The sequence below is a fragment of the Prionailurus bengalensis genome, chromosome D3 (genome assembly GCF_016509475.1).
Source record: "Prionailurus bengalensis isolate Pbe53 chromosome D3, Fcat_Pben_1.1_paternal_pri, whole genome shotgun sequence".
Taxonomy (NCBI): Eukaryota; Metazoa; Chordata; class Mammalia; order Carnivora; family Felidae; genus Prionailurus; species Prionailurus bengalensis.
The window spans coordinates 65,017,029-65,031,924 of record NC_057356.1 but is presented as its reverse complement, the minus strand read 5'-3'; the positions used below and the strand labels follow the sequence as shown (position 1 = coordinate 65,031,924).

At 43.7% G+C, this 14,896-nt stretch overlaps 1 protein-coding gene across 1 annotated transcript in view; it reads right to left on the bottom strand.

The window, feature by feature from the left end:
- The window catches only part of SETBP1 (SET binding protein 1), a 377,247-nt gene that overhangs the window by 350,266 nt on the left and 12,085 nt on the right, over window positions 1-14,896 (bottom strand). The window contains exon 2 of the mRNA XM_043558706.1: window positions 5,673-6,329. Coding sequence (XP_043414641.1) covers window positions 5,673-6,158 — 486 coding nt within the window. The 5' untranslated portion in view covers window positions 6,159-6,329. The remainder of the gene's footprint in view (window positions 1-5,672; window positions 6,330-14,896) is intronic.

Genomic DNA, 14,896 nt, shown 5'->3' with positions numbered 1-14,896 from the left:
GAAGGACACCTGAGCCACAAGGAAGGTGGAAGGCTCTCTGCTGGATGCCCAGGGCCACCACCACCATGGAGGAGATGATGGGTACAGCACCCAGACATCAGGCATTCTGAGCTAACTTTTTCTCCTGCCCAGCACCCCCTCCCAACTATCTGATATGCCAAACTGCTACAACCACAGAGAGTCAAGAGAGAAATGTGCCCCTTAACACCCTATGGAAAAATGGAGAACCCTAGTATAGGCCTCATCACTGACAGCTGTATTACCTAAAGACTCCCCTTTTAAGGTTCTTTGCTCTGCATCACTTTCATTATATTCCCTGGGCCCCCAAACCTTCCCTTTCCCCAGTTCAAAGCCCACTGAGCATTCCCATTGCTTACAGAATTAAATACAAACCCATTTATTTATTTGACATTCATCATTCCTTGCAATCTGATGCTAACCTCGCTTCCCATCTACATCCATACTTTGTGCGTTCGGCACAAAGAAGGTGCTATTTAAAGAATGGGCAAATGAGTGCATGCCCCATTGAACTTCCTAAGAGAGGGTTGGCAGTGTTCAGAGAAGAATGCTGAAGTTTTTCCATAGACACATGAAGATGGTATAGGTGGGATTGTCCAGGACAAATCCCAAGCATGGTTCCAGGACCACGGCAGGCACGTGACAAATGTGAGGTTGAAGTTCTTGCTATTGGAAGAAACAGGTTCTCTTGATGAAGCTGGGAAAAGGGAAAACTAAATCCAAAGAAATGAAATAGAAGTTGCATTTTGGTTAAAGGCAAATAAAAATCTGTAAGCACAACAAAGGAAAAGAACAAGACTTTAACTCATGAGGATTTGAATTTTCCTTCAAACAACCTGGAACACTTAGAATTAAGGGCAATATACCAGGTTATGATCTCGTCACCCTAACTAATGTTGGAAGGTGTAGAGGAAATGTCCCAGTGCTTAGAATCTTTACCTTCCAGCAGTCTTTTAGAGTGTGGCCACTTCAGGACTGGAATACAACATTAGCTTTGGAGTACAGAAGAACTGGCTTCAAAGACCAACCCTGCCCATTTCTGTTCCTGCTCTCTTGAAGCAAATGAGCCTCAATTTCCTCATCTGTGAAGAAGTAGTATCTGCCTGGCAGGACTGTTATAAGGACTAATAGTGAAGGTAAATACGTGTAAAACAGCTAGCACAGGGCTTGCCACAAATCCAAACTGGTTATCATGATGTGTGCTCTGTAAGTTACCCATTTTTCCTAAAATTTTCCATTGAGTTATACAATGTGGAAATTATCATCTCTATCTGGCAGATAAAGAAACTGGGGCTTCAGCAAGGTTATACTCCGGATCCAAAGCCACCGAGCCCGTTGGTACAGATTGCCACCCACATCTCCTAGCCTGGGTCACTGAATGGAGCTTGGGTAAAAGTCCCCTGTCCTTCTCATCCTGTTGAACCTCGAGAGGAGTTCCTGATTCTCACAAAAAGTTCTCAGGAAAGAGGAGAGCTGCTAAGCTCTGCCCAGCTGCGAGCCTTTCAAAGACTTGTCACTGTTGGAACATTCTACGCTCATGTGCTATACTTGAATTTGCTTCTAGAAACTCTGTCTCATGTTCTCTATTGTTTTCACTGAGTGACCTAGAAGGGAACTACATGAAGTTTATGTTATTTCATCACTTGCCTGAGTAAGTCTAATATGCAACAATGCCGGTACCATGGTAAAGAGCAAGTTGCCTTTCTTTAATGAGATCATCTGCAAAGGAGGTCCATCCACAGCACAGTTCTGAGGCCCTGAAATATGTTCAGAATTCTCTTCTCAGCCTCTACTTCTCACCAAATGCTACTCTTACACCTCACATAAATTCATTCATCAGAAACCCACTGCCATATAGCACTTCAGTTGCCATCTCAATTTCATATGGAAGACAGGTGACCTGTCCCCTGGTTAGAAAGAGTCCATGCAAACTTGAGCCAGTGAGGGAGTGTCTTCATGGGTCCCTCCTACCATCCTACCACTTTAGAGGCCATGTTGCCTCAACATCTATAATGCCTCTCTGGTTTGGAGGGTTGGTGTTAGGTTTCAGTCTTGGAATAAAGCCCTTGAGGATGCCACACACACACGTCTTCACACCAAAGTAGTAGAACATACTGAAATACAATTAGCCTAGCAAAAACCTAGCTCTGTTATGTAAGGAACGCTATCATTATCCTAAGGAGTATTCTTTTTACAAAAACCAATGAAAAAGAAAATCATTTGGGATCCAATATAAGCTGTCTTTGCCTAAGGCTGTCAAACAATGACTTGAACAAAATTAATTGGTCTACAAAAAAAGGAAAAAAAAAAGTCAGCACATAATGATGTAACACCCAATTTCCCCCAGCCTCCAAGTTTGGAGGCTGAATCCTTAATAACAAAACGAAACAAAATCCTTGTTATCCTGAAACTCTATGTCCTTTCCCTAAAAAAAGGCTCGTCAAATAATAGTAATAATAATGGTGTATATATATACACATATATGTATATATATACACACATATACATGTATATATACATAATTTTTTCCCTTTTGGAAAGGGCCAGATAGTACACAGTTTAAGCGTTGTGGGACATACAGTCTCTGTCACAACCACTCCACTCTGCCGTCTTCGTGCAAAAGCAGTCATAGACAAAATGTAAACAAATGGATGTGGCTCCGTTCCAATAAAACTGTATTTATGGACACTGAAATTTGAATTTCAAACAATTTTCACATGTTACAAAATATTATTCTTTGTTTGATTTTTTTCCAACCATTCTTTGCTTGTGGGCTGTATAAAAACAGGGAAGGAGCAAGATTTGGCCCACAGACTACAGTTTGCCGACCCCTGCTCTAAGCCAACACGTATATTCAGGTGACCCCCAAGTAGGCATCTCTACCAACTCAAGGATCAGGTCAGCTGAGCCTCCCTCCTGGCTTCCAGTCTAGGACCTGAGTCCCAGGGGCCACTCCATGCACACTTCTCCAATGAGTGGCTTGCCTCATTAAAAAAAAAAAAAAGTGGTGGCAGGGCACCTGGCTGGTCAGTCAAGTAGAGCTTGCGACTCTTGATCTCAGGGTTGTGAGTTTGAACCCCACATTGAGGGTAGAGTTTGCTTTTTAAAAAAAGACCCAGAAGACTGGATTTTAGAGTCAGACTCTGATCTGTTGCTTACCAAATGCCATCCTCATCCTTTCCCCCATCCGAAGTTACTGATCACATGTTTCACATTCCTACAAATAAGTAAATTCTGCAAGTTCGTGGCCCTGAAACATCAAGCAAGGTTCCTACCTCTCCACCTCAACTTCAGCTTTTACTAACTCCCTCTTTTCCAAACAACAGGAACTCTGGAGAGTAAGAGAGTTAACATTCTAATCCAATAGAGATCAGAGAACGTTTCCATCATCTATCAAGTGATTAAGACTCAGTACTGATAACTTTATTCATTCATTTCTGGGAAGTAACTGCTCTAGGCATAAATAAATTTAGGACGGATGGAGAAGCAGAGTATGAAGCAAGCCCCTAACAATTTAAAATTTTTGTAGCTACTCCCATTACAGTGTCAGCATAACCAGCATAACACAACACTGTGAGCTGAATTTTAGTCCTTCCCCTCCCTTTGCCTCCCTTCCAATTTCTGAGACTTAGAAACACTCACTTGGGGTGTCACACATTGGGAGAAGTGATGTCACCTCTCTTTCCGATAAAGCACAAAAAGGGCATCCAGCTTTTTGGTTAATGATGACCAGCCTGAGAATTTCAGAAATGAGAATGGAGGTCCACTGCACACTGCAGCTTCTAAATCATCCCCATGTCACAAATTCCAGAGTTTTATTCTGGGGCATTCCAAGAGGCAGAGGACTATCTTTGGGAACACTCCTGTGGCTTTATGGAAGGTCATAACTGATCAGGACAACGTAGCTCTTTCTAGGGTAATGAACTTGGGTTTGCACACCCCAAACTGTGGGCTGTTGCTCAAACCCTGGCAGTGATGGGGATGGAGGGAAAACAGTTACCACAGTTTTTGAGACTGCCCACCCACATAAAAATCCAACAATGCACAAAGAACTGGCCGTCTCAATGGCCACAGACAAAGATACTCATTTTCAAAGCTGAAGAGACCCAACTCCAAAGCAAAGCCTCACTTTCCAAGTGGAGCCTAATGTGAACTGTTCCATTTTCTGGCAAGAATTTCAAAAGTTTCCAAAGGCACTTAGGTAATCTTTTATGACAGAAACCCCAGAAATCACTGCAACTTGTAATGGGGACAGGGGAAGGAAAGCACAACCTCTGTGCTCTGTGAAAACAAGCTGATTTCTAAAAATTATTTTATATTCCAAAGGTTAAAATAAGATGACCAACTGTCCTGGCTTGCCCAAGACTGAAGGGGTACCTGGCTTCAGGGCTTTTGGTTTTAAAACTGGGATAGTCTGAGCAAACCAGAAGGCACTGGTCACCCAGAAAATCTCCCCTCATCTGGGTCTTTGGATTTTAAATTCAATATATCAGCCCAAACACTTAGCATGAGGGAGGACACAGGCTTACACCAATGAAAAAACATGAGTCTTAGCAGTTCTACTGAAAATGATTACAGAAAAGCTCAAAAACCACTAGTAAAAAAAATGCTACAGATTATCTCTGAGCCATAATGGAGAGAGGGTCATTCATTTGTGCTATTTTTAGCTAATCCATCATGTCTAGAGCCCAAGTAAATAAGATGTGGGGAGAAAGTTACAAAGACTCTGATGAACTCCTACCACCCTGAACCCAAAACCTCTGTCAACAAGGGGGCTCCTTTCAGAGGCATTTACAAGCCCCAGAGAGTTTTGGAATGCTTTCGAGACTAGGGCAGTCCTCTGCTATTATAGCTGAGTGCCATACCCCACCCAAGAAGGGAAGTCACTGTAACCCCCTGTGATATAATTACAATGAAACCTGGTCCCATTCATTCCCAACCAAATACCACCACCAATCACCTAGAGGGCTGCTTTCCACCAGTTAGGCCTGCAGGAGGAAAGTGACAACCAACCAAGTTCAGTCAATACCCAATCTCAAAACATCTGTGATGTGTTAGACCAAGATTCAGGTCAGTTATCCGCCCCTTCTTCTTTCTCCAGTTTGAGCTCCAGGGCTCACCACTGGCTTTCAGAGCAATGATCTCTCACCTTCTACTGGACTAAATTACTATGAAGGTGACTTCCTTAGTCCAGTGATTAACTTGCCTATTTTAGACAGGCTTAACAATGGTGGTTGAAACCAAAAGAAGGTTATAAAGGTTCTTGACTCTTCTGATTGACCAAAACTCTCCATATCCCACACTTAACTATAACAGATGCAAATATTAAAGCCAAAAAAGAAAAAAAAAACCCTCTAATTTTGTCACAGCTTAGCCAGGTCTGACCTACCCAAGAGGCTGCTACACAATAAATAGAAATGTTCCAGAATTATAATTCTAGTAGCTGTTGATTTTCATGTGGGTAGAAGATATAATAATAAATTAGACACTGTACCAAGATATCAGAGGCATTTCTTCTGGAGGGTGTTAAGTGTTCCATCAAAGAGATTGATAATTCCAAAATAAATAAGTAATAATCAAACAGACCTTTAATAGCTGGGGGGGGGGTGGCAAAAATGAATTAACAAAAAACCCTACAAAACGGGGCTCCCTACCTTCTTTTTGGAGTGGCTTCTTTCCTCCTCCTTCGTGGCTTTGCTATTTTTCCCAGCACGGGACACCTTCTGGTCGCCAGACTGCTTAATGGTGATCTTGATCTCAGGGGGGCATATATAGTTCTCCAGATTCTTTGGGGGTTTCTTAGCCCGCTTGGTGGTCTGAATCTTCAGCTTCAGACTCCCCTCTGTAAAGTTTGCCTCCTTGATAGAAAATTCCTGTTCTTCCAGGCCATCTCCTGCAACCCATTTCTCACTGTCTGCATTTGAGTTGGAATCCACATCCTGCCCTGAGCCCAGTTCATCCTCCTCCTCTGGCTCCATGCGTTCTCCGCCCACTGGGATCCCCTTCCCAGGTCCTGGAGCAGAGAGCAAAGATTCTCCTGCACAGCCGGGAGCAGTCGGTGGCTTGGCTGAGGAGACAGGCAGGAATTCCGACTCGTCCCCCCTTTGCCGGGAGGTGCTTAAGATTTCCCTGGACTCCATGACAATCCTACAGTCTTCAGGAGTTCTCAGGAGGTGGGAGAGAAGAGGGGGAAAGGGAAAGGTGAGAAGCGAGGACACCCGAAATCCCAAGGACAAAGTGGTCCAGCTGCTGGGTTCAGAGTCCCAGGAATGGAGACACGACCAAGTGTTCAGAAGAGGTCAGATCTGCAACTGAGAAACAGAGAGATAATTAGTCATGGCAGGAAGGAAAATGACCTCAAAAGTAACTCAAGTTCTAGAAGCCCCTTCCCCCTAATCTATGGCATCAGGGGGGAAAAAAAGATGGGAAAAAAACCAAACCAGAACATGCACATCCCCAAATTGGATTATATTGGATTATATTACGCAGAGACACACACACACACACACACACACACACACACACAGCCCTTCACTGAATGGTTAATTTTTCTGGCTATGGGCCCAAGAATAAAGATACGAGCAGCCAGTCCTCCAGTTCAATACAAAGTTACAAGTTTCTTATACTGAAGCCACAGCTAGCTGAGTCACCATCAAAACCAACCATGACGAAAGGGAAGTCTAAAGTGTTGAGGCAGGTCTGTGGGAACCACGTTTGGCTGGCTTCTTGCACCACTTCCCTCTGACATGTAAAGAACAGTTTGCAAAGCTGAACACAACCCCCGAGCTGCCCTCCGCTGTCTGGTTGGAAGGACATTTAGCTAACCTCCTGACCATTCTTTCTTTATCATCTTCCATGGCAAATTATTTCAATTACACAAAATTAGCTTTATTTCTTAAAACAAATGCAAAGCTTAGATGCAGGCTTGAAAGAGGAAAACATAAAGAGTTCAGTGGAAAATCACTTCTAATGCTGTGATTAATACAAAACAATCACTAAAAATGTTTCTGTCCACACAAAAGATATTTAATCATTATCAATTATTTAGATAAAAATAGCCATTCGAGACAGCTTTCATTCCCCTTCTGGTCCTTAAATAAAGTGGCATTCTGTCTACATGACAACAAAAAAGGGAAAAAGAGAGAAGGAGCATTTCACAGGCCTTTGGAGGTATCAGCAATGACTCTCCCCACCCCCCACCCCCAGGGTCTTTGAGTCTGCCTTCCTTCCAGAGGAAACCAGAAACATCAGTCAGGTTCTCTTCAGACCATCATAGGAGCAGCTAAACTATCCCTCACCCTTATTCACTTTATGTCCCATTATTCCCAGTTTCAGACTCGTCATTTTCAAGACCCCAAAGGAAATGCAGTGCTCATCCTCAAGAGAAAACAGAGAGCCCCAGGGCTACACAAAATTTCAAGACACTATCTTCTTCCATCCCTAGGCTGTAGGTGAGATCACACTCAAGCCTTAAATAGCTCAATGGGCTGGGGTTTCCTGGCAGAAGACATTACTGCACACCTTCTACCTTGGAGCCCAGCAATTCAAGGTAGTAACCAGCAAATGTGCCCGCCAGAAAATGCCTAAGAACTGCAAAGACACATTGAGAACAGCCAAAAATGAAGCCTGGAGACTGGGCATGTCTTTTCTCCCTCTGGAATCAGTACATTTTCGGCTGACATGGTGTGAGGAAGCTGGCCAGCAAGGCAGCCATTCTCTGCTCCCCAGAGAAGCCCAGGAGCATACTCGGCTCCTGGAAACCGCTCAGCCCTGCAGAAAGACACATTTACAACTGCTTCCTCTAAGGGGAAAACCCAAGGAACACAGAATTTCTGGAAGAGAAGAGGCTGCCCTAGTGAGAGCAAGAGCATCTTCACCGAATCTGTCACAAGAAGACTGGGCAGCCACCTGTGCCCCAGGCTACAGAAGGGACAAAGTCCCCACTTAGGGGCAGGGGAGGGCAGTTAGACCAGGTGACACTTGAAGTTTCTTTTACTTGTAAGATTATTTGTGTCATCCAGACTGATCTACCTTCCTAAAACTTTATATAATTATTAAAAAGTCATATTCAAGTCAACATTCATTGAGGCCCCTCTTACTGGTTGTCGGGTACCACACTAGCTGTTGAGGAGACATCAAGATGCCTTAGAATGTGTCCCTGTGTGTCAAGCACCAATTGTCCAGTAGATCTTTCTCAGCTCGTACCCCGGGTCCATCCAAACTGCAAGCCATGTTTTCACAAGGCAGTAGTATTCAGTGGTTTGCTTCCTCTGGCAGGAATTTTCAATGTGACATTTAATTCCCTGGTACGTACTTATGAAGTTATTCTTGTGTCAGGGCAAGAAAGTGAGCCATGTTCTCCATTAAACGTTCCTAACCTAAACCAAATCCACCTGGACCTCTGAATGTCTATCGCAGGTTCTGTGCTGTGATAAAAGAAGATGAAATCTAACTTTAGAGGAATGGATAGTAGTGTGAAATGGTATATTATTAAGAAAATCTCTCCCATCAAAAAAAAAATTCCCTTCAGAGTTCCTTATATTGAATGGTATAAATCATGAGTTAATTGATGTTGAAGACAACATTTTGAAACTTAAAACTCAAGTTGTGAGAGGTCCACAAAAAAATGAAAATTCAACAATTTATTTTTCAGTGTTCCTCCAGTCAAGATCCTAAGATAACAACTGAAATACAGTCCCTTTCTTCAAAGAGTTCGCATTCTTGAAGAGAGATTTGGAAAACAACTACAACAAAGTAGATATTTATATGTCCTATAGTAAAGAAAAGAAACAAGGGAAGAGAAAATGTTTCCCGCTTCAGTGAGGTACAGAGAAACAGATGGGAAACTACACAGGAAGGCTTCAAGGAGAGCACAGAATATGGCTTTGACCTTCAGGGGCTTCAACAGGTGGAGTGGGAAGAAGGAAAACATGGCAGACAGAGGGAACAGCATGCAGGGAGGCCTGAAGCAGGAGCCTGCAGGAGGGTCACGCTCAGGAAAGAGAAAGTTGACGCTTGGCCAGGAGATGTGGCACAAAATGGGGACTGGTGAGAGTTAAAGCTGGAGATAAAAGGTTACAACCAGATCACAGGACACCCTTGAATGCTATGCTAATGAGTTAGATTTTATCTTACAGGTAATGGAAAGCCATTTAAGGGATGTTAGTAGGAAAGAGGCACTATCAAAGCTGTGCGTTAGGAAGATAATTCTGGCATGTAGTGTAAGGGGTGAATTAATGGAACCTGATATTAGAGGCAGGGGGACCATAAGGAGGCTCAACTGAAATTCAATTCTTGTGGCATGAGGACCTGAACCAGGGCAGTCTGAGTATGACATGGTAAATAACAGAGATCAAACAGTAACACAGTTTCAAATCATCCCAATGTTCATGAACACATCACTTCCAGATTTTCTGTACCGGTCTTACTTTAAGAATCCAGTCTTAGGGCTCATTAGCCACCAACCTGCATTGCCTTTTCAAGTCAAACCAGTCTCCACTGTGGCATTACAAACACAGAATTCTCTCCGCCTTGGTATTTTTATAGAATCTTTTCTTATATGCCCTTCTACCGACCCATGCAATAACTGGCATACAACTGGTCCTCTCCAAATGTTTGTCGCGCGAAGGAATGAACAAGCAAACACACAGATCCCAAACCTTTCCATAGTTCAAGGTCATGCCCAAGCCTTCACTTCTTCACGGCAACATTTTATAAACTCTGGACCACAGCATTCACTCCCTGGCCTGACTTACACTGCACCCAGCTGTATAGTTTGCCACTAAATACTAGTCTTGCATCGTCTTCTTGCTGTTTCGAGCACACGAATCTTATTTTCCTTACTCAATCGCAATTCAGTCTCAGGCTAAGACCGACTGTGGTTGTACAACCCTTACATTTGCTTCAACACCGAGTGCAGGATTGGGTACTTGAAGGGCTTCAAGTTCTTTCTGAATGAAAATGAATTAGCCCCCTGACAGCTATTCAAAGTCCTGTGGTTCCAACTACTTTGACTGCAGCTCTGCCAGCCCAAGCGCCCTCTGTGAAATTCACTGCCTATGCTGAGGATTATAATCTAGCCCCCCATGTCCACATGCACCCCTCACCTTAAAAAAATAAAGAAGCTTTCAAAAGTGAAGAGCAAAGAAACCTAACCTGTCTGTTTACTTCCCCAGCACACAAAGCTGTTGTTCTCCTTTTCCCTTCTCCCAGCACATACCTGCCACCCCAAATTCACCGTTCACTTTTTTGGTGAATCTGGGAGACAACTGAGAGTTCTCTTGTGGTGTACCCCTGCCAACATGTGAGCGTGAGCACACGCACCCACTTGTGCACTCACAGAGGAGAGGAGCCAACGCAAGGTGAAAACCTTTTGCCTTGTCACATTCCAGCAGTCAGCGACTCCTCCAGAGGGGGCGGGTGCACAATGGACACTCTGTACTTGGCTCAGGCTCCTAGTCCAAATAAAGTTAACTCTTTGGTGTCTTCCTGTAGGACCTGGTGTCAGGGCACAGGAGTAATAAAACTTGCTTAGGAAATAACTGCCCAGCAGGTCCCACGGAAACAGAGGGGCAAGAAGGGTGGTGATGTACTTGGAAAGAACACTGGGGGAGAAGTCCAGGAACGTGCCCTCTACCCAGGGCTCTCCCTTTTACAGTGACTATTTGAGAGGCTGCTTTGAGTCCTTTACTCCACACTTAACTCAGCAATGAATAGAACAAGGTCTCTTCCAGACACAAGACTCTAATTTTACCCTGCACAGCCACAGACCTATGAGGACACTCCACATTAGATAGTGTGGACCTTCAGAATTATTTCTCTGAGGGACCTGGGGAATCCTAGTTGGCTAGATGTGTCTCAGAACCCAAATGAGTCCCAAGGAACGCATCCTCTCTACCGTTCAAATCTGCAAGATGGAAGTTTTCCTAATCCTGAAGCCTTGGAAAACTCTTACTAATCCCAGAGTATAGCAGCATAAATGCAAATTTTTGAAGCCTCACTTATTGAATCAGGACTCCCAGGGTGAGGTCCAGCCCTCTGGCTTTTCCCAAGCCTTCCAGATGATTCTGATGGGCTTAGGCTTTGCCTAATGTATGTACTTACCCCTATCTCCTGCCTTGACCAATGAACACGATTACTCTGTGTTTAAAGGTATTTCTCCCTTACATCACTATTCTGAGTCTCTGAATATACAAAGGTTGCATTTTTATTCATGCATGCAGTCCCAATGCCTAGCACTGTACGCAACACATAATGGACACTCAAGAAATGCTGGTTGACTGAATTAATAAATGAACAACCCAACACGGCCTGGGTTTCCCAACATCATCCACCTCTCCCATCTGCTCTGCTCCCATGGCACTACCCACATGCAGGCCATCATCAGCTGGACTGTTGCCTTCCAAAGAGACAATATGGTGGAGCTGGCAGAGCCCTTGGCATATTTAACAGGAGTCAAACATGTAGATTCCGTACCTAGTTCTGTCAAGTAGGAGCCCTCATAAGTCCTCTTTCAGCCTCAATGTCTCATCAGCAAGATGGAACAAATGCCTTCCTGGTCTACCTTATTAGGTTATGACTATTATCTTTTTTTTTAATAGAACTACACATGCTCTTTATTAAAAAAAATTAAAAACATGCACCCCATACGGTCTTAAAGGCAAACAATCTACAAATATACAAGAGTCCCCTGCCTCATTCCTGACCTTCCCCCTCTCACAGAATTCTTCTGTGCCCCCCACAAGCCCCACCTCAGCTCTGTGTCCTGCAAATCCCCATAAGTCATTTCTTCCATCTTTACCTGTAAAAGCATAATCCTCAGACCAGAAACATTTCCACCTCAAAACTCTGTAGACTGTCTTCTAACATTTGAAATAACAGAAGAGAAAATGCAGGCCAGCCTGGTTTGTTTCCTTTGTAGGCAACTTGTTTTACGTTGTTATAGTTGAAGATCTTTCCTCCATTGTATTAGAATTTTATGAATGACAAAATTAGTACAGTGCAGATCCCTCTTCTTTTATTTTTCCTACAACACGATGAGCCTTTTGGATCTATAGAGGCAGGAATATCCCCTGCGATCGTACCTCTTTAACTATTTCTTCTACTCAATGGTTCTGGCTTCTCTCTCAGTTTTTCCTGTAATCCTCACTTTAGCATTTCCATCTATGTCCTCCATTTCCCTCATTTTCTCTCTTACTGTTTTTATTTCTTGATTTTGCATTGTGGGAGAGCAAACCCCAAACTACCCTCCATGATACCAACTTAATTCTATTTTCCGTGTTCCCTTTGTCTCTATTGCAGATTTTTAATTCTGCTATTACACAGTTTGGATCCTTGCAGGCTTTCTTTACTTCATGCATCTTCCTTTCAGCTGATTCTGATGTTTTTCATCTCTGCACACTCCCTCCCTGTGACTCTGTGCTCCTATCCCACCGGCAGTCATGCTTCTTCCTGATGCAGATGTCTGGCAGCTTCCTGAAATTCTTATTTTGCAGTTGTAGTAAATAATTTTCATGATACTGTTCCTTTTACCTTATTTGGGTGTTTTTCCCTCTAAGGCCTCCTGTTGGTTCTTGCTCTTTGCTCATGCTGTAAAGGAGAAGAGAGTCATACCAGGTAGTGTTCATCTACAGAAAAAGCACCGGGCAGCTTTTGACTCTACCTTCAGTCCACCTGGAAGGCAATCAAATCCTCGTCTCAGCGCTACTGCTGTTATCAATGATCTCATCATCTAAGTTTCTCTTGAACAGTAATGGCGGTGTGCTGACAGCAGCCTCAAGGGGATCCTGAGAGCCTATCCTGTGTCTCTCTTCCCAACTCCACATTCAATGGGGTCAGGCTGGTAGTTTGAAAATTGGCTATGCTAAGAGTGTTTACACCACCGGAATTAGCAAACTTCACAAATAATGGCTTCAAATCAAATCTGCAGAACAGGGTGTTAAGCATTTACTAGAACACCATTGACAGTAGACATCTACCTACTACTGTTTTGCTGGACGATGAGGGCTTCTTCTGCCAGATTCTGTGAAATTCTGAAGAGCTGAAATCCCCAATATGCACTGTGACAAGGGGTCTTTGTGTCCACCTTAGAGCTGAACTTGAGGAGCCATCTCTGCCCAGAAGTCAATGCCCTGCTTCCACCCCTCTCAAACCTCCCTCCTTCAGACTTTTCCATTTGGTTTCTGAAAGCCATAGACTTTGAGGATATGTATATAATGATGGTAGGGAGGAAATTATCTTCAGTTGTCTTATTAAAGTTGCCCATGCAGTAGACCGGATGACTGCCTATTTTTCTAGTTGACAGAAATTAGGAGTTTCTGATCTTAGAAGGCAAAGGGTGTAAAAGGATGGAATGTGATCCCACCTAACTACAGATAGGGAAGCTAATGTATGTTAACCTAGGTTCACTGGCCTAATGCTATAAGAACCCCTACTCAAATTCTTTTAAGAGAATTTAAACCAGTCACGATCTGACTGGTTTTGGAGGTGATTCAGTGTTCATCTTTCTTTATGTCACCTAAGGTATTTAGGTGGGGAGTAAGAAGTGGCCTTTCCCATTTGAAAGACTTGGCATGAACCTAGGGTCCTCCTCCAGCCCCCTTGAGTTAATAATGCCTCTTCATTACTCAGGCCCAGGTCTAAAGGCACTTCCCCAAGCTTCACAACCAGATCAGGACTCCCTATTTTGTGCCTTAACAGCACAGAGGTTTTCTTCACTAGCATTTATTATATTTTATAAATGCATGTGCCACTCATGGGTGCAACTCTGCACCCCGCCTCCTCCTGCACTAGACAGTATGCCCCTGAGGGTAAAAGCTAGTCTATTTGGCTCACCATGGAGTCCCCAGAGCCTGGCACAGCTCCTGATCCATGGAGCAATACTCCAAATCATTCACTGAGGAAATGCTGAATACGAGAATGTGTCAAAGGCCACCAAGCACCATTTGACTCAGGTGCCCATGACTCTGAGTGATCTGCCCCTGAAATCCTTCCTGCTGCAGAAATACCCAGATTAAATGCACCATAAACTCTGATAAATTGATCAAGTGACCCAACCCTTACCCAGCTCTCAATCAGTGAGGGCAACATAACTCTGCTACCATGGCTCTCTCTAACCCTGCAAACACACCAGTGGTCTACAGTGAAAAATGAAGGTCAGACTCAGTGGCTTTTTTATACCACATATCTGGATGGTACCTTCCTATCCACAGATCACCTCCTCCAAGCATTGCTCCTGAGTTCTGCACCCACCAATTTCCCCCAACAGTGTCTGCTGAGCTGTGGCTTCCCCAAAGTCCCCTGATTTGCATTGATTCATGGGATTCCCTACTAATTCCTCCAGCTGACCTTTCTCCTCTCTCCACACTGTAACCTCTAAGTCATTCTTCAGGATTTGCCTCAAGTTTCACATTCTTCATGAAGGCCGGCTGAAACTTCCTTTTCTATTCCTTTCCCCTTGTATTTATACACACACACGCGCGCGCGCACGCACACGCACACACACACTTACACTCACAGATGGTCTTGCTCTCACTTCCCTGAGCATTCTGCTACAGAGCATTTGGCAAACTACTGCAATGTTCCATGTACTTATTTCTCTCTCCCACCAGACCAGGAACTCCACAAGGGTCGGAGCTGGGTTTTACATGGATCTCTGACACAGTTCAGAGCACAATGAGCATACACAGTAAGGATCCAACAGCAAGTGTCCAAGCTATGTTTCCGCTTGAAAAGAAGAATGGAAGCAGCACCAATCTGATGTCACATATTTAGATTACTTAGCCTCTCTTTCCCACTTAGTAACTGTTCCTAGAAAATATGTTTACACTGTTCAAGTCTCATTTGGAAATTGGGTTATAATCCTACCTCAAGGGTTGTT